Source organism: Aulonocara stuartgranti (assembly GCF_965226115.1).
Source record: "Aulonocara stuartgranti genome assembly, chromosome: 22".
NCBI classification, from domain to species: Eukaryota; Metazoa; Chordata; class Actinopteri; order Cichliformes; family Cichlidae; genus Aulonocara; species Aulonocara stuartgranti.
The window spans coordinates 20,049,396-20,069,250 of record NC_138957.1 but is presented as its reverse complement, the minus strand read 5'-3'; the positions used below and the strand labels follow the sequence as shown (position 1 = coordinate 20,069,250).

At 41.7% G+C, this 19,855-nt stretch overlaps 1 protein-coding gene and 1 long non-coding RNA gene across 3 annotated transcripts in view; both read left to right on the top strand.

Moving 5' to 3' along the window:
* Positions 1 to 3,651, top strand: part of necab1 (N-terminal EF-hand calcium binding protein 1) — a 45,216-nt gene extending 41,565 nt beyond the window's left edge. For both annotated transcript variants that reach the window (XM_082521683.1, XM_082521682.1), the window contains 3 exons: positions 349 to 426; positions 2,301 to 2,392; positions 2,886 to 3,651. In XM_082521683.1, the coding sequence (XP_082377809.1) occupies positions 349 to 426; positions 2,301 to 2,392; positions 2,886 to 2,914 (199 nt within the window). In that variant the 3' untranslated portion in view covers positions 2,915 to 3,651. The remainder of the gene's footprint in view (positions 1 to 348; positions 427 to 2,300; positions 2,393 to 2,885) is intronic.
* Positions 3,652 to 9,222: 5,571 nt separating this feature from the next.
* LOC309699398 lies at positions 9,223 to 12,800 on the top strand. The gene is made up of 2 exons (XR_014274320.1): positions 9,223 to 9,444; positions 11,667 to 12,800. It is a non-coding gene; the product is annotated as an uncharacterized lncRNA (long non-coding RNA).
* The last annotated feature ends 7,055 nt before the right edge of the window (positions 12,801 to 19,855 follow it).

Here is a 19,855-nt window from a genome sequence, read left to right as displayed (position 1 = left end):
GGACAAAACAAATTGCTCTCACATACTGTCACTCTGGTTTTAGATTAATCCCAGCAGCCTAAAGGACAGCTTGACATTTATATGCTTTGTCATGATTGCTTCTCTAAATACTCAGTCATGTTTCAGGCTCACTTTTAAGTTAAACTGTGATTAATAAAACACTAGCCTGCTGCATGAAGCCTCAACATCAGGACGAAACCACACAGTGTTTTTGACAGACCCACAATACCCACATGCTGTCAGAGTGTAGGACACAATTCGGGCAGAGAAGCTGTGTTGGGCGACATGATGCGGCACACTAATTAGTAACTGCATGACTTGTGCGCTCTCGTGTTTTGTATTTGGCAGCATCGCAGTTCAGCGGCTGGCAAATGAATCACGCTTCATTCTCTATGAATTCTGGGAGCACAACAATGTGTGGAAGAAGTAAGTGTTCGCCTGTCAGAATGTAGTTGTTACTTGAATGTATGTTTTAACATGGAATTTTTATACATATTGTTGTGTCACATCATGTATATTTATCAAAATGAATGATCCTACTTAATTTTCCCAGTTCTATATATAAAAAAAGACAGTCATTGACCCATCCCTTCCCAAACAAACAGCTTGCAATCAAGCATTCCCAGTGTCAAATCACATAGCTAAATGTAATATAAAAGCACAGCGTGGGAAAGCAAATGTATAACAAGATCATTTTGTTTGGTTAAAATCACAAATCAAAGACAAAACCGTTGTGAATAATGCAGACCTGCCAGCATTTCAGGACTTCAGGCTGCATTTCTGCCACAGTCTGAAGAACCGTGAAGGCAAATATTGAGGCGACAGCTGTTTTTCCTTAACTGCTCCACTGAAGTCCAGCTGTTGTCACAAATGCAAAAGACTGTATAAGAAAGATTAAACCAGATAAGCGAAGGAAAGCCACTGGCTGTAGCAACAACAAGCATGGAGGAGATTTAAATAAAGTAGAATCAAAACACCTAAAACACTGGATCTGAAGTGGAGCTTCTAGGGACTTGATATTTATGAGCTCGACCGAGTGGTTAACTTGATAAAATCATATATCATGAAAGTTGGGCATAGAATTCTGCCTTAGGAAGTGAGGCCAGAGCAGAAATGCCTGCATCAACTTGATTTATTTCTAATGACCACCAGGGGGCTTCGTCTATAGCGGTCTGATTGTATAGAGGTTTCTTACATGTGCACATAGTTGTTCACATTATTGGACATTATACAACCAGATAGTAAAACACAAACCAGAAACAGATTGTTGTCCTTCAAACTAAAAGTTTTGTGTCATATTTTGAAAGGACAACTTTTACTTTTTAGGCAACAGTCCATTTCCAGTTTGTGTTGCACTTTTCACAGTTTCACTACCACCTGGAAACTGTTTCCAGACAAGCTGGTATGATTGCAGCAACCGGTGATTGCAGCAACTTGATAGTGACCAAAACAATCATAAACCAACGGGTGAAGGAATACACATTTCTCCCTAGCAACCAGTGGTTGCCAGGTCTCTAGGCGAGCGTGACTGATGCCTTATTCACTTGACCCAATCATGTAGTTTGTGGTTATGTATCCACAAAACTTCAATAGATGTCTGTAAGAAAATGAGCCCACTGCTCACTTGATTACCTCAGTAAACACTTTCCTAGTTTCTGATCTCAGTTGTTAGTTTCTCGGGGGTTTTTTATTGCAGATTGTTCAGCTAACTTATAACTTATAGACACATTTCCATTGCTGGAAAAACAATCCACTTTTATGGATTTTATGAATAAACCTTTATGACTGTTTATGTCCAAATTTTATTTTACCATGTTTGTTATATATAAATATATTTTTTTAATGGTTTTTTATGCTATTGTTCACATGTTGTCTATGGATGTACTGCCATGAACACTTAGCCAATGAGAAGTGTTCAGCTCTGCAAGTCCTGCCCCTAAAGATCATAAACTTTCAGGAAGTAAATCAAGTTGAGCACATTTTAAGGAATTGTTGGTATGGCAGTTTTTTAGTTGCTTTTGTGTACATGTTTACATATTTCTGTTTTTGTTTAAAGAATTTTAATTTATTGACTTTTAATAGCAAATAATTTGGAAAACTAGTGTTACGCAAACAGCTGAACTCAAAATCAATATGAGAATTATTCATTTATTTACTAGAAAGAAATTATGTAGAAAACCTGCCATGACCCCGATTTGAACCGGGGTTGCTGCGGCCACAACGCAGAGTACTAACCACTATACGATCGCGGCTGCTCTGACCTGAAACCATCTTTGAGTTTTCTCTTTTCTGCTCTTCAGTCACCTACAGACCAACTACAGTAAAACCTTCCAGAGGGGGAACGTGGACTTCCTGGAAACTCCTGAGACCATTACCACCATGTTGGTTCCTGGTAAGAACATCCATAGCATCAACAGTGAACTGTGTGACATCAACAGGAAAAAGATTAAGACTGATTCAGGCAGCTTTTGCTGGGGCTGCCGTTAATCATAAAAAGAATCCTCTCCAGACAAACAATCGATTTTTTAAGATTCAAATCAGGGCTCTGCAGTGTTTGAAGTTATTCAAAGGTCATGCTGAGAGATCTCTGCTTTGAGATTTCACCCGACAAATGTGATTAAGCATCAGAGAAATGAGATTGGTTAAGAGCTTGACACTGGGAAATCAACAACGACTCAGTCTACTTGTCTGCACAGTTAACAGTGACTTTTCTTGGTTAAACGTGGCACAATTTGCTCTCCTGGAATAATTTAATTTTTAATATTTTAGCATGTGTTTTTTATGGTTATTTTGTGGGGGTTTTCTCTTCTCTTTTCTATTTCTACCTTTAAAAGTGTCACTTTCAGCATTGGGCCAGTTATTTTTGTTTTGTGTTTCCACTGCAGCCTCCTGGTGGGTCCTCAACAACAACTGAACGTGGACACACACTTCTCTTTACTGATGGGTGCAAACAAACAGCAACTGGCCAACACATCTGGAAGTCCACAGCAAGAGCAACAATGCCGCCCTACCCCTGACACACGCACACACACACGCGCACACACACGCACACACACACACACACACACACACACACGATGAACACATTTTGTGAAGTCATGGTGATTAGTATCTATTTTATGACCTCCATGTTCCTTCATAGTTTGGTGGTAGCTCAAATAGCTCACGCGTGTTTGTTTACGTTCCTCGGCCATCCTAAAAGCAACAATCTCAGTAGACAGTGATCAATCTGATTATCTCATCGCAGTGTTTGACATGACATCATCTATAGTCCAGAGTAGTTCATGAGACAGGTGTGTGTGTTTGTATAGGTTAATTCGTGAGGACCAGCGTGTAAAGTTTTTGTCCCCATTGTTGGTTTTAGGGTTCAGTTGATTTGGGGCTGGGAAGTCTGTTAAAGAATGTCCTCACAGATAGCCATACAAGTATATAGGTGTGTGTGTGTGTGTGTGTGTGTGTGTGTGTGTGTGTGTGTGTGTGACGTGTGTGTGTGTGTGTGTGTGTGCGCGTGAGACGAGTGTGTGACGTGTGTGTATGCATCTGTGTGAGTGACTGAGAGTGACTAGTTGATGAAATTGTATCAACTGTAGCAGCTCTGGAGAACTGTTGTTTCAGCATTTATTGAGTTAAAATGAGATAAAAGCATAAATAAAGACGATATTATTGTGTATTTGTGGGCTTCTTTTTCTCATTCTGTGAGTGGAAATGATTTCATCTCTCTCTTGGTGTTTTTTTCACATTTGTCTCTCGTCACAATATCTTAAATATGACAAATCAGCCTTTTTCTTTGTTTATATTTTTATGATTATGATTATAAAAATATAATTATTTTTATGATTACGTAAAAGTGATATTTCATGCACAAGCGTTATTTATTAGCCTTATTTAATATCTACATTAATTTACTTAAAAATAAAACAGGGTCATGTGAATAAGACCAAAGCAAACACATTTAAAGCCTAACACATTCTGACTTAAGCTTTGCATTTTATTTCCATATATATACTTAGCTAAGCAAACTGCACCACTGTGTGGACAGATAGCAGTACTGAAGCTAGGAGCCACTGCTACTAATTCTTTTTCTTTCACACCCAAACAGGAAAAGCAACTCTGACTGAGCTGCTCCACTATAGGAACAGTATGACCTTCAGCACATAATGAACACCACACTCACTTAAAAAATAAATTTATTAAAACAATTTTAATTAAACAACAACCCTTTTCTTTTAGTGTCTTTCCACTCAGTGTTTCCAAAAAAAAACACTGAGTCCAAAAAAGCTCAAGGAAAGGTAAAGTGCATCTTCTGAGCCCATCAATTTGTTCCTACCAAGCTGTTGGAACAGTGTAGTATCCAGTAATAGCATCCAGCTAGCAGAAGCATCCAGCTAGCAGCAACGGCCATCTACCAGGAAGGATGGTTCAGTGGAGTCATCAGATGAGGATTTTCCTAAAGTGGTTCATCCAGCAGGAACAGACTACCACAGGAAAGAAAAAACAGCCTACACACAAGTGTGCAGGGAAATTAACCAAAGCATATTCATGACTTCCAGTACCACTAAGTCAGTGTCAATGTCCCTAACGGCTCATCCAGCAGTCTTACCATCATAAAAATACAGGCTTGTTCATGTAAAAATATAAACAGAAAAAATAAATGCTATTCAACAAATTTTCTTAGGCATGAACAAATAAACTCGATAATTGTCCTTGTATTGGCCGCCATATTAAGATGGTAGCCAGCCTTGCTTATCCACTAGCTTGTAACAGTCAGCTATCCAGCCTGCTAATAACCTCATTCACAGATTCTACAACATTTAGCTTTCTTCCTTAACAAAATATCACAGTGGTGGATTTGACATCTTGCTGCAGCATAATAAGGTACATCATCATCATCATCAACTTTTATTCGCCACATGCAGTAAACTGCAGTGAAATGAACCCGCCCTCCGACCTTACACACACAACACAGACATCACATGGGGATACAAGTCACAGAACGGTTGCATTACAGAAAAACACTGAAATGTACACTACAATGGGAAAAGTACAAGAGGAAAAAAGAGACCTCTACTCATGCTGGGCTACAGGAGGACAGCATGAGAACAGGAAACAAAAAAACTCCTCTGCACAAAAAAGCACATAAATGTCCACAGCACAACATTATGGAGCACGTGACCAGCAACAGGGTTGGGTAGGGAAAAGGAGTAATCCCAGGCAACACAACAGCCATCCTGCCACTGCGCCGACTCACCAGCGCGGGCTCAGACCCGCCTCGTGTTCCCAGGAGGCAACAAGCATCGAAGGCATTGGAAGGGGAGGGGGGATGTGTGAGTGCTTATCAGTGTAAGTATGTGTGTGTGTGCGTGTCCATAGTTCAGCTGAGACAATGTCCTTCGCCCTATCAGGCTAAGTAAACAGTCTTCCAGCCAACCCAGGTGGCCTTGCATGGGATGGGAAGAATAGTCATCACACAGTCGTTATCAGGGAGTTTTTGTTCGGCTCCAGCCTTGGGCCGTGCAGCTGGCGCCGTGGTGTTCACATGTTGATGTCGTTGATTTTTCTTTTATGCAAGCAGCTCAGTAGAATTTCAAAGCTGATCTTTAACACTCCGACACTGGTCTCTCAATTTCCCGTTGTAGAGCCGCGAGCCTCCCCATGATGGTATCAAACTTCTGGTCCGTGGTGTTGTCATTCTTTTGATTCTGAGACCTCACAACTGCAGTGAGCCGTTCTGTGATGTGATCCAACTTTCGCTCAAGGGTCTCATTTTGAGCTGGCCTCTCTTTGATGTATCCCATCATATGCTCAATGGTGTTATTTTGAGTCTTCACGGCAGCTGTAAGCGTCTCCAAGGTGTTAACCATGCTGCGTTCGTTGTGAGTCGACTGTTCGAGGGAAAGTAATACACACGAAACAAGACAAGGACACAAGAGGCTAAGCAGGGAAGATAAGGGGAAGGAAGAGAGGAGAAAAGTGCGACCGCCTTCGCCAAGAGCCAAACGAGAACATTCAATTTGACCATGCGCTGCAAGATAACTCGCCAGATGTAATAGCCAATGCCTGTCAGATTCGGCTCAGCTTCAAGTGTGTACCACTACATGACTTCTCTCTCTAATAACACATTAAACCATCAGTTTCAAGTACAAATATCTCGTAAACGTATCCATGGCGACTCATGTTAAATGTACCCAAGTTTCCAGCTGGCAGGGCACACGAAAACAGCATGCTCCTCATCGGATCGACAGGAGGAAAATGAAATTCTACAGCTGCTGGACAGGCGGCTGCTATGGTCATGGCACTGTGCTGCATTCAATGACTGCCAAATTATCAGAAATCTCATATTTCAGAAAATAATCTGGGTTACATATGCATTTTTTCTCTACTCAGGTAACTTAGGTGTCCCATTTGCAGCCAGGGGTGAATAATTATATAATGAAAAACATTCAGAATTATGTTTCTTAGACAGCACATCTGAACGTGAGTTGGGTTAAAATGCAATTTTCCTGGTGATCACATAGTGGATCACACAGATAAATCATATGGAATGGAAGTTGTCAAGCAAGCTCTCTTGGCCATCCTACATGTGTTGTGCATTAATGATGGCTCTGGTATGCAGACTTTTCTCTGTGGTGGGGTCGGGTGGACTGTCTCGGGCTCTGTGGGGCCAGGCGGCGCTGCTGAACTGGGCCCCGGTCCGGATGGGCCTGGGCCCCCTTTCCCTGGTGGGTTGCAAAGTATGGGGGTGCAATTTTATCCCACAACTTAGACATTCACATTACTCACACTCTCATAACACATACATATAGGACCTTGGGGGTGGGCACGCTACACATAATCCAAAAGACCATCAGGGTGTACAATTCCGCCCCTGGCGTTGTTGCCCACCTCTCAATTTTAAATACATGTAGACATTTAGGGCTATCAGGAGGGGCTATGCACTTACCTGCTGCTCTCTCTCGCAGGTTGCTCCATGCCCTCCTGGGTTTTAAATGCACCTTAGAACACACAACACAACACCAACACTACATATGAGCGGGCGGAGGGAGGTTTGGAGTCTTCGCACACACACGTTCTCTGCAGCCTGTTGGAGCGGGAGGGGGGGGCTAGGAGGAGGAGTTGGCCGTCCAATTGGGGTCTGGAATGTGGGGCCTCCCTGCTGCTGCCGAGCCAGGGCAGTCTGCTTCTCTCCACCGCAGGGAAAAGGGTAACACTTCTGGGTCTGGGTGCAGTTTCCCCCTCCAGGGGCAAGGGTACCTAGACCTGGGGCTTAGAGTACGCTTGGGGAGTGTGATTGTGTGTACAGTGTCTTTATTTATGTCTGTCTCCACGTTGGGTGAGTGTTGAGTAATTGCGTATGAGAGCATGAGGGTGGGAATGGATGTCTGTATCTGTGTGTGGCTGTATGTCTGTGTCTATATGTCAGGTTGGGTATCAGACGCCACCTCTCTAGGGACATCTCAGGCCCTCCAAGGTATGGAGGCCTATCTCCCCCCACCACTTCCCCTGCCAGTGGCAGATGCCCTCAGACATTGGTGCGTTGGTGGTTCTTTGTGTTTGGGGATGGGCGTACAGGTACACACCGGCTCACTCCTGGTGGCTGGTTATCGGGGCCTGAAGCCCGGGGCTTGCTCGGGCCACTTCGGGGGTGGGGTACCCTCGGCTTCTCGGCCTGGGACTCGGTCACTCTGGCAGCCAGCTGTGCCAGAGTGACCGATGCATTTGATGCTTCATCAAATGCAAATTCTTTTTCCTGTGTCATTGTCAGGAGCATCCAACAGCTGTCTGAAGGACAGTGTGAAGAAATCCATGAATTACTACAAAATTCATGGATTCTGCTCCAAAGGACACAACAGAGGGTAACTTTGCTTAGAAATGAATAGTTAGTCTTTATTGGCATGTTCATTTCTCATTTGCAGTAAAAATGGGCTTTGTCTCACTGGCAGTTAAACATGTCATAATAAGTATATTAGGGCTCATAGGGGATCTCCCTCCCATTAGTTTATAACATCCATCCATCCATTCGCTTCCGCTTATCCTTTTCAGGGTCGCGGGGGGGGGGTGCTGGAGCCTATCCCAGCTGTCATAGGGCGAGAGGCGGGGTACACCCTGGACAGGTCGCCAGTCTGTCGCAGGGCTAACACATAGGGACAGACAACCATTCACACTCACATTCATTCGCACATTCACACCTAGTGGCAATTATAACATTTATTGATTTTTGAGATACACTTTGAGTTAAAATAATTTGGTAATGAATTTTATAACAGTTCTAAACATAATCTGCGTAAATGTGCAGTGATGCTAGAAGTACAATCTCTTTAACCCTTTATCTCGTATAATATTAAACAGGCTGTCTGGAGTTATTTTGTTGTTTTAACTGTAGAAAATGGCATAAAATCTGCTATCAATGTGTGCTTTTGAACTTTTTTTACAATTACTATTATCTGGTAGGTTTTTTCCTCCACTGTGTACTATAACAGTGTAATCAGGGATTAATAAGAGAAATAGACAAAAAATAAAATAGAAATTTTACAGTTTTTACTGCATGAGGCACTCAAAATGTCCATGAATAAAAGATTTAGAATAGCCAATTTGAAGTATGAACTGCAAAACAAAAAGTGTTTGTTTTTCTGCCCTGTGGTTTGTTTTTCGCATCTCTTTTCTTCTAAATGAGTTCAGGCTTCTGGTAGAGCTCCAAAAAGCACTTGCTCTCAAGCTGTAGCCAAAGGCCTACATTGCACTGCTGACACTTGCGCTCCCTTTTATACAACATTTTGCAGAGTTGATAATAAACCCAGTCTGCTTTGCCTGTATGCTCGACCAGCCACAAATAACTACTTTTTTTAGGTGCTGGAAGAGGGCTGAGCAGTGCTGCCAACTCCTCAGTAAGGAAAATCGCTATTGGCTGTCCTAAAAATCGCTAAATGATGTCATCGCCTAATTTGCATAATTGGTCCTGCCTATGTAAATGTTACAGACGCTGTAGGAGAGAGAAAAAACATTGTGGAAGAGACAGTTATAAAAAAAAAAAAAAAAAAAACCAACACCAACACACACACACACACACACACACACACACACCCTAAAAGCATTTTGTCACGGCGAGTGAGATGAGCCGTGTGGAAAATAAAGGGGGATCCAAACGCAGGCACTTGTATGGGTGTGAGGGTGGTTTATTAAACAGAAAAAGGAAATGGACAAACGGCGAACGGAGCAATGACTAAACTGGGAACAAACTAACTATAGAACACGAACCTGGACATGAATGAGAGCGGGCGGAAACAGATGGTTGACTGCAGGGAGAACACACAGATGAAGCAGGGTGGAAACACAGACGGACCAGCAACAACAATGACGGAAGACATGACTTAAATACACAGAGAACCACAGGGGAATTACACACAGGTGGTGGACACAGCTGGGAATAATCAACAAGACGAGACAAAGGTAAAAATGAACACACTCACATGAGACGCAGACCTTCACAATAAAACAGGAAACAAAACACACTTTACTAAGACACAGACTAGACAGAGACAGACTTGAAATGACATGAAACTAAACCCACATCTTAAACCCAGATAAACAGAAACATGGAACTCTAAATAGACATAAACATTATCATAACACGACAAGAGAACAAGAACACAATCCCTAATGCAAACTTAAATCAAAACACAATAAACTCAAAATACTGGGTCCAACGGACCCAGAACCGTGACACATTTAGAATATATTTAGAACTACAAATTAATTTTCTCTTAGTAATTATTGTTTTCAGTAATTCCAACCTTCCTCCTTTATCCGGAATCACTGGCGGAGTTACTTTTTATAGTGTGTGTGTGTGTGTGTGTGTGTGTGTGTGTGTGTGTGTGTGTGTGTGTGTGTGTGTGTTCCTTTAAGTGGTTTTAAACCTTGTGATCCAAAAAAAAAGTAACAGTAAAAAGAATTTTTAACCATTAACAATCAAAATGAACATGGTGTAACGGAGCGAAGGTGATTTTATTTCCACAGTGTCTTTTTTTTTTTTTTTAAAGGAAGGAAACCTTCCTCCAAACGGACAGAGCAGTGGAGCCGCCAAGGGAAAGCACACGAATAAAATCTGTATAATTAAAATATAATTTATTATATTTAAATAGTTAAAAATGTAAAATGAATTAAAACAACCTTGGCCAAGGGGTAACACAATAAAAATCAATAAAACAGAACATTAAAAGTCCAGTGGCATCCGCCACGATATAAAAGTCACAAAGAACTAAAAAAAGTCCAGCGAAGTGATGTAAAAGGGAAACCCAGCGGAGTCCTCGCCTTCCTCCCCGCATTCCGCGTCCTGGTACGCTGAAGAAAGGGAGGGAGCGGCAGTCACTATTCTTTTCGGCAGTTTTCATTCAATAAAAGGGGATAAGTCGAAGACTTACCCCGGGTGGGCAGAGCTCTCAACTCCGCCCGCCGCTTCTTTAAAACTGCAAATCGGCACCGGCTGTCTCGCCGCCTCTGCTCTCCCGCAGTGCACAAGCTGGGCTCTTGTTGCTACTGCCGTCCGCCTGTTCGCTCTGCGTCCCTAGTCGCTGGTGCTGTCCGTCCTCGTCTTGAACGCCAAGCTCCACCAGCCCCTTCAGCTTGCAGGCGCTGCCGCCTGGCACCACTTACTCCTGGCCGTCTCTCAAGCCTCTCGGTCGAACTTCCTTCCTGTGGTCTGTCAGGCCCTCTTATTGGCCTCTCTGGGATCTCTCGCAGGTGTGATCAGTTTATTATCAGGTAGGGGCGGAGTCTTTCCAGGACAAGTCACCAAATAAATACCATTAAAACATGCAGTAAAACTCATAAAAATAACCCAATGTACAATATTAAACATTAAAAAGATAAAACACAACAAAAACATGCACAGTAAAAAAACTTAGATGACTTGTTCCTTTCCACCCCGTGACAATAGCAAGCCTCTTCAGTGGAAATCAGATGTACAACATGGAGTTAAGGCTCTGCAAGGACATCCGATTTCTAAGTTTGCAATGATTAGAATGATGTATTATAGTGCACCGATTTATATTAGACAAAGAAAAATGTACATTTACCGCTGCTCCCGCCCTGCGTTACAGTGGGAGAGGAGCAACGGCTTCGCTCATGCGCGATTCATTTGCAGTTTTGTACGCATAGGGGTGAATATCTCTTGCTCTGACAGCAGCTGGAGGCGACTGCTGCGTGAGGACTATCTGCCGCCTGTGAGCGCTTTGGCATGGGCGAGGTGCCCACGCCAACACCTGCTTTCACATCAAAACGTCTCCAATAACACCAGAAAAAGTTACCAGATTTGTCGCTAGTCGCTTTTTAGAAAAAAAGTCGCTGATAGGTTCTGAAAACTTGCTAGGTGTAGCGACAAAGTTGCTAAGTTGGTAACACTGGGGCTGGGCAGCGTATGCTTGCTGATGGGTGAGAAGTCATATATAAAAACATAGTATAAAACATAAATGTTCTTACTGGGCCTGGCAGGGAAAATCACCCCTTTGCTGGCCTAAGAAAAGGGACAATTTAAAAAAAAAAAAACAAAGTACGCACAGTAGTACTGAAATATGTATTGTTAATTATAATGTATTGAATTTATTCATGTAAACCTGTACTGTTGCTGTTTTTGTTAACTGCCACTTTTGATTTCCTCTGCCTGGATTTAAAAGGCCAAATTGAATCAAGGGAGAACGAGAAGAGGATCGGCGAGTGCTTCACCATACAATACAGTGCAGCTGATTAACCTGCAAGAAGAATTTCAAATGATACAGGCTGAAAATGTCAAATTAAAAGAAGAGGCAGAAAAATCAAGAGGAGAAGCTAAAAATTCAAAGTTTGAAACTGAAGTAGTATTGCAGGAATTACTGCATGTGGGTCTCAAACTTAAAGGAGAGAAAATGGGAAAACAACAGGCAGAAAACGAGAATGAAAACATGAAGAAAGAACTGTTGGAAGCTCAAAAAGCATTGGAGGAAGAGAAAACCACAGCACAAGAAGCCAAAAGTAAATATCAAACTGCAAAGAAGGAGGCAGGAAATGTGATTCGGGAATTACAGGAGGTTCAGGAAGCTTTTGAAGAGGAAAGAAGGAAAATGCAGTTGGCAACACAAGAAGCTGCAAATGTAACGGCTGAAGCTGAAAAACTAAGGAAGGAATTACTGCATGTAAAGCAACAACTTCAAGAGGAGAAAAAACGTAAACATGAGGCAGAAAATGAGATTGAAAATATGAAGAAAGAATTGTTGGAAGCTCAAAAAGTGCTGGAGGAAGAGAAAATTAAAATACAGGAAGCAAAGAAAGAAATGGAAGATACAAAGAGTTACACTCAAAACATGAAGAAGGAACTGATGAAAGTGCAAGAAGAACTTGCAAAAGAGAAAATTGAGGTGAAGGCATTCAAGAAAGAAATGAGCGGCTCTGCGGTGACCAAGAAAGACTGCAAAGACGCACTTAAAGAAATACGAAAGCACAAAAAGGAAGCTAAAGAGCTCCTCAAACAGAAAGTGAAACTGGCCAAACAGCAGCTGAAAGAACAATTTAAAGATGCCGAGGAGCAGCTCAACAAAACCTTAAAAGAACTGAAGGCAAAAGAGAAGAAAGCCGAGGACAGGAGGGGATTCTGGAGCAGACTGCTGAGAAAGAAGTGACCCAGCAGCATCGAGTTTGAGGACATCAATAGTTTCTTCCTCCTCTCTCCACCTTTCTTTCACCCCATCCTTCTTCTTGGGACGTTTGTTTGTTTTTTAAAAACTCTAATCTAAATACATGTACTGAAACACACAAATAAAATTGCCATAACTTGACCTCATGTTGCCTGCTTCTTTTCTTGTGTGTCTGTGGATGTAAAACAGCAACACACTTTCTGCTCTGTGTGTCTTTAACTGTAAATAAATGCAATATGTTTTCATTTTAAAATGCAGTGCAAAAAACTTCTGCTCTAAATCTTTTTTTTTAGCAAAAAGCTTTTTTTTGCCTGTTGTGGAAATTTTCCATTTAAATAAAGCCTGCAGACGAGCGGTGAGCGGTAGCTAACATTCTTTAATCAAACACACAAAGAACAGACAACCAAGCTTGATGAAGTCCCTGCATGACCGCGGGACAGATGATCAGCAGAGTCTCCCTGAGCCTAGCATGGCTCTCAGTTAAGGAGTGAGTGAGAAGCCCACTGCAGCGACATCACCCGGGTTTGCCAGAGAGGCCCTCCAGTCCTAATTGCCACCATCCAAGAGGACACTCCAGGGCCCAGTTATTCAGTGGTCCACCAAAGTGAGCAGGAGGATGACGGCCAGCTTGGCCAAGAGAAGGGGGGGGGACAAATAACATTCTTTAAATATTAATCACTGTACATAGTTGAACTTGCTGTTTGTTGAATTTTATTTGAATTATTTTTTAAAACTATGTCCAACATAAAATGTATAAAGTTCTATAAATAAAAATCATTGTAAACACTTTAACTGTATTTGAATCATTTTCTCAAACTATGTACAACATAACTGTTTATTTGCAACTGATTTATTAAATTGTCTAAATTGAGAAAATAACAACAGTGAAAAAAACACAACAGGAGTATTAGTTATTAAGAGTTATTATTAAAGTCCAGGATTAGGCTGAGTGTCTCCGTATGCACACTTTTAACCAGGCCTGATATTTAGCTGAGCAGGAAGTCTCGGGCAGAGCTGCTGAATCTGCTGGACCAGGACCAAAGAGATGAAGGAGACGCCATAAGTGAAACAATTTGCCTTTCTACCTTCTAAGTTGAGCATCATAAAGGGTGGTCTCCACAAGTTGTTTAGGGATGCTTGTTTCCACAGTTCACCACATCATCTAACTCTAGGGTTGATGTAACTGACTGCTGCCATGTCACTAAAATGTTTTCAGGAAGATGCAAGAACAAAGTTGGGCAAACAATCCTGTTAATATGGATATAACAAGTAATGATCTACAACTTTAAAAATGTACTAATGAATGAATACCTGCCTGTTGACAATCATTTTGGTCCAGGGCAGACACCTCAGCAGATAGGCGGTCCCACCAAAGAGCACCACTGACTGCCTCTGAACCAGTCTCCCCCTCATCTTGAACATCATCCTACGGGGCCACAATGTCACCAGCACCGAGGCAGATGTTGTGCAAAACAGCACATGCTGTTATGACCTGAAACAGATGTTTGTTTTTAAATAAAGTGTTTATATATCAACAAACACTAAAGTTCCCTGTCACGATCCTGGGTCTTTTAACCCAGCATTTTAGGTTTTAGTTTATGTTTGATGTTTATGGTTTATTTTTAAGTTCATTCGATTATCTAAGCTCATTTGTCTATTTCGATTCCCCTTGCGTCTTCTACCCCTGTGTTTTAGTCTCCCTTTGCCCTTTATGTGTTAAAGCTGCATGTCTTATGTTGTCAAGTTTATATTATCAAGTTTATGTCTGTGTCTCATGTTTCCTGTTTTATTATGAAAGTCTGTGTGCTAGTTCAGCATAGTCAGCTTTGCTTCCTTTGTCTCATTATGTCAGATTAGTGTCAGCTGTTTCCCATGTGTTTCCACTTCCCCTAATCACCCTTGTGTGTATTTAGTCTGGCTGTATCCCAATTCAGGGTCTGCAGCCTTAAAGGCCGCATTTTAAGGCCGATTACGTCACAGCGACTCGACGCGACAAAGGCTGTCCCAATTCGAAGGCTGCTCGAAATGCGGCCCTCAAATGCGTCCTTCATTTCCCTGAATTTTAAGGACGTGGTGGTGTAGACTTCATGGCCCAATATATCCCAGAATGCATAGCGCAGCGGTGGGTGTGGATAATTTTGCCGAAAAAAACGGCGGATGAGGGGCGCCCGAAGAGTAAACTTTAAGTACTGAATATTATGTCACTTATTTATGTGCAAATGTTTAATAACGAAGAACATTAAAACATTACTGTTGGCCACATGTCGGCAAAGTTATGTGACGTTAGTGACGTTTGTACTAACTTGTTTTTAAAGCCTTTACTTTAAAATACACGCCGTTCAATAGCTGACCTTAATCTTACAGAGAATGATCAAAGCTCATGTGGAAACAAACAAACAAATGAACAAAAGATTTTCTCCTTCATTTCTGTCAAACAAAGCTGTATGAAACGTTTCCAGCTGTTAGTATCATGGCTGCTAGGCAACCTGGGCAGCGCAACAGAGGCTAGACCGTCCCATTTCACAAGCCTCGCACTTCCGGCCTTAGCGGTCTTTGAGTACGCGGCCCTTGAGGACCGTTGAGGCTGCGTACTTTAAGGCTGCAGACCCTGAATTGGGATACAGCCTGTGTGTTTCTGTTCATTCCTTTTCAGGTCGTCTGTTGTCCACGCCATGTTTCCAAGTTTCATGTCTAGGTTTTTCTTGTTGTTTGTTTAGTTCTCCCAGTTTAAGTTAATGTTAGTTTTACTTCAGTTTGCCTTGCCCTTTGTTTGTACCTTTTTTTTTACCAGCCATATTAAACGGCTCGCTTTTTGTTAACATTCAAGTTTTGTTCCCTGTTCCTTGGAGTCTGCATTTTGGGTCCACTCTTCACAATACATACAGTCTGCCTCCGCCAGACTGTGACATTCCCATTATGTCATTATAATAATTCAAAAAACAATGACAATGTATTCTAATGACTTACATGTATTACAAAGGCGTGGCACACCTCCAGTCCTTGAATGTAAGGATGTAAGGGCAAGAAACCTCGTCTTCATCATTGTGCAAATCTGAAGTTCATATTAACCCACAGGTTTTGTTTTCTAGGAAATAATAATGTGGATGTGGTGGTGGAGCCAGGACTTAAACAGACTTAATATGACAACCACACTGATTTCATTTCCTAACACAGGTTTACAGGCCAAAGCGGAGCTACTCCAGAGAAGAATTTCTGATGTTGTCTGAAAAATAATGTCACTAACATTTTTATTCTCTTATTTCTGATGAGTTGACACATGGGAGGGACCATGTGTCAAAAGGGGGAGTCCAGGTTTAACATTAAACAATGTTTTCCATGATGATTTTTCTAGGACTTCACTGTGATTTGTGTGATTAACAGTTCATGTACAGGTATTTTACATCCATGTTCAGATAAGGTTTTCATGACGCATAAGTAAAGTTCACTGAAAGGAAATGAAAATATGGTTTGATGATGGTTGATATGTTTTCTAAATGGTTAGAAGCTTTTCCTTCTAGTAAGGAGATACAGGTGCAGTAGCCAAAGTTTTGCTGAAAGGAATCATCCCAAGGGTGGAATCTCCAGACTGAAACTGGGTGTTGATCAGAAATCTTCAGAGACACAGCGAGAAGTCAGGACCATTCCACGCACAGCTGACAGCCCAGGCAGTGCTTGAGGTCAAAGGTCGTGCCATTTAGGGTCCTGCTAGTCCTCATGAAAAGATTTCAGAACTACAGCAATAACCATAAAGGTTAAGAAAGACCTGTGTTAGATGCTGAGGAAGACAAAACGGTGTATGACGTGCTCTGCCCTTTCAACCTACAGCTGAGTTGGAACAAGAGAGTGAGGGGTGAAAGAGTCCTCAGCCTGAGTAAAACCAACTGGAGTAATTATAGCATACAACCTTTACAGCTACTTGACTAGCAATTGTTTATGCACACTTTGTAGGGTAGCTAGACTGCTTTTCAAGCATGTTAGTTCCCGATGCATAAATGCATTAGGTCCTGAGTGTCTGAGTATACAGAGCAACAAAAGTTGTGAGTTCTTTTGACATGTGTACTGAATTCTGACACATTGTTTAACACCCTGAATAGGATTTTGGGTTCATCACATTTCACTGAGGGATTTTACTAGACCTCAAACATGCTGGGAGCACCTAAAGCAGGGGTGCCCAATCCCAGTCCTCGAGAGCTACTGTCCTGCAGCTTTTAGTTGCATCCCTACTCCAACACAGCTGAATCAAATGGTTTGATGGCATGCTGAAGAGGTACTTCAGCATGCCAGCAAGTTTGGAAAAGGACTGATTACAAGCCATTCATTTGATTGAGGCGTGTCGGAACAAGGATGCATCTAAAAGCTGCAGGAAGGTAGCTGTCGAGGACTGGGATTTGCCACCCCTGACGTAAAGAATGAGGTTGTTTTTTCAGAGCTAATGTGAGTAATTGCTTGGGTTTCCCCAATAGGCATAACTGACTAGAGGACAGTTAAGTAAGTGGAAATGCTTTTAAGATGTTGTAAACTGTTTTTAGGAGAGACGGCATCCATCCCCCTTTGCACGGAGCAGCTCTCATTTCTAGAAATCTGGCCACTCTTGCTACCCCTAGTGCCATCTTAGTTTTGCATATGACTAGCATTAACACATTGAGCCTAACTACAATTAACATTAAATATAAATTCTGAAACTGAATATATTATAGTTACCAACACCACCACCACTAAAAAATGGTTCAGCCCATAGTGCAGACTGACTTTATTTCTTGTTGTCCATAGCAACCAATGCTCATGATTGTGCCAGAACACATTTTGCATCAACACCATGGGCATTTTTAGGCTTTCATGCAGGTGGTTAATTGTTACACTTTGAAAATGGAATGAAGGTGGGTGTTATTGACCCTCTGGGGTCGACAGAAACGCCGACACCTCCAAATCACACGACAGATTTAAGATATCAAAGCAACTAGATGCAGCCGCGAGTGTGTTTCAACTTGTGTTGAAAGCTCAGACTTAAAACTATATACCAGTTTTTTCATTTTATTGATAATCCAATCACAGTTGTGATTTAAAAAAAAAAAATGCGTGATGGACAGTGCAAAAAAAAAAGGAAAAAAATGCCACTCCTTTCCTACTGTTGTAAAGGTGTACCATGTTGACTGATAAAAATTATTTGGCAACACTTGGGATTTGGTTATTTAGGAAGAGGATAAAGTTTTGGGAGTGACGGTGGCATTTAGCATGTTTGGAGTGTGTTGTGTTGTTCTGTGAGGCGACTTCTGAATGTCACAGTTGCTGGCCAAAAACCCACAAAGGCAGACTGCAATGTAAACACTGGCTCCAGGTGAAAAACAGGAGGAGAGATACACCTCCTGCTGTCAGACCTGGTTTTAACTCTTTGGTGTTCTCTCTGTCAAAGTGTTTTTTGCACTGGCACAAATAATTTGTGTGGCATCTTAATGTGACACCTGATTGATCTCTCATTTTAGTTTTAGTAGTATTCTTAAATGGTTGTACAAAAAACCTAAAGATGCAGTGGCTGCATTTTAGGTAAATAGTTGTATATAACTTTATCATTTCATGACAGAACGGATTTCTTGCATTTTGTGTAAATTTAAGCATGTAACAATTTGATTATTTCTAATAATAAAACAAAAGAGTGTGAAACTTAAGTTAGACTTGGGTTTGAACCAAATGAACCACTCCATGTTGTGTTGCTTTTATTGATTTTATACTTATTGGGCTACACAGTTATCATGTAGACTGTACAGTGTATATAAAATGAAAATTCATGTTTTATGTAACAGAAATCTTTAATTATCTGGGCCAAAGAAAATAAAGTTATGGACTATATTTATATAAAACATGTGTTCTGACTGCATTTGATGTATTTTAACCAAAAGAAGCTTTGATTTTGCCACCCTAAGAAAGTTTCTCTACCACCGCTATCCACCGCTGGTGAGTGAATGAGAGAGAGAGAGAGGGGGTGAGGCCTGGGGGCAGACAGAGATGGAACCAGGACAACAGCGCCATCTGCAGGCCCCGGGGGTACCGAACACCTGAGGCCACACATCTTGGTGACATCTGTGCATCTACCCCAGCATGAGAAGTAAGGAGGCCCTAGATGGGGTGCCAAGAGCCAAAGGGTGACAGTCCCACTAGTGACACACAGAAAGACAAAGACACATGTGCACACAGCCTTCCCGCACCATCACTGAACCACCGCCAAACCGGTCATACTAAATGATATTACAGGCAGCATAATGTTTACCACAGCTTCTCCAGACCCTTTCACATCTGTCACATGTTCTCAGGGTGAACCTGCTCTCATCAGTGGTGGACTTGCCAATTCCTAGTATTCTATGGGAAATGCCAGTTGGGCTCAAAAGACCTTCTATGGCCCTGTCCAGCTTTTTCTTGTGTAATTGTCTCTTGGAATTTCCTCTGTAGTTTTCATTTTGGTTCTGATTTGGAGGTTGTCTCATTGTTGCACCTGTAAAGTCCACCAGCTACTTCAGTGAGCAGATCAATATCCCAGATGTTTCACTGATTTGATGCTATTCTACGGTGGCCCTGACAGGCCAAATGGACTGCAACTTAAGAAAACACCAGCATTAAGAAAAACGTTGCAAAAGCACACAAAACACAACAGAAATAGGAAAAAATCTGATTTCCAAAAGCACAAGGGATGTGTTTCGGGGGAGAATATAACCCGACAGACCAGTTGCAGGAACCAAAATATGCTAAGCATTGCGCTGGGAGACGCTTAAAAGTGGAGGACCTATTGGTTTTGCGAAGAAAGAAAAGAGGAGAGGTAAGTGTGTTAGACTAACTATTAGCCTAAAAATCCGTCATCAGTATTATATGAATCATGATGAAACACGCCTACCATGTTTTGGGTTCCTGCAACTGGTCCGTCGGGTTATTGTCTCCCTGGAAACACTTCCCTTGTTTTTTCCTATTTCTGTTTTTGTTTATCCTATTTGTGTCTTCGTTTTTCCTATTTCCGTTTTGTTTTGTGTGCTTTTTCAGTGTTTTTCTTATTGCTGGTGTTTTCTGAAGCTGCAGTCTGTTTGGCCTCTCAGGGCCACTGTACTATTCTGATTTAAAAGGAGAACCAAATTGTCCAAGCAGTTTGTCACCATTATCAAGTGAAATTATATTTTATTACTCTGTTACTTGCCATTAATTAACAGATCTGTGTT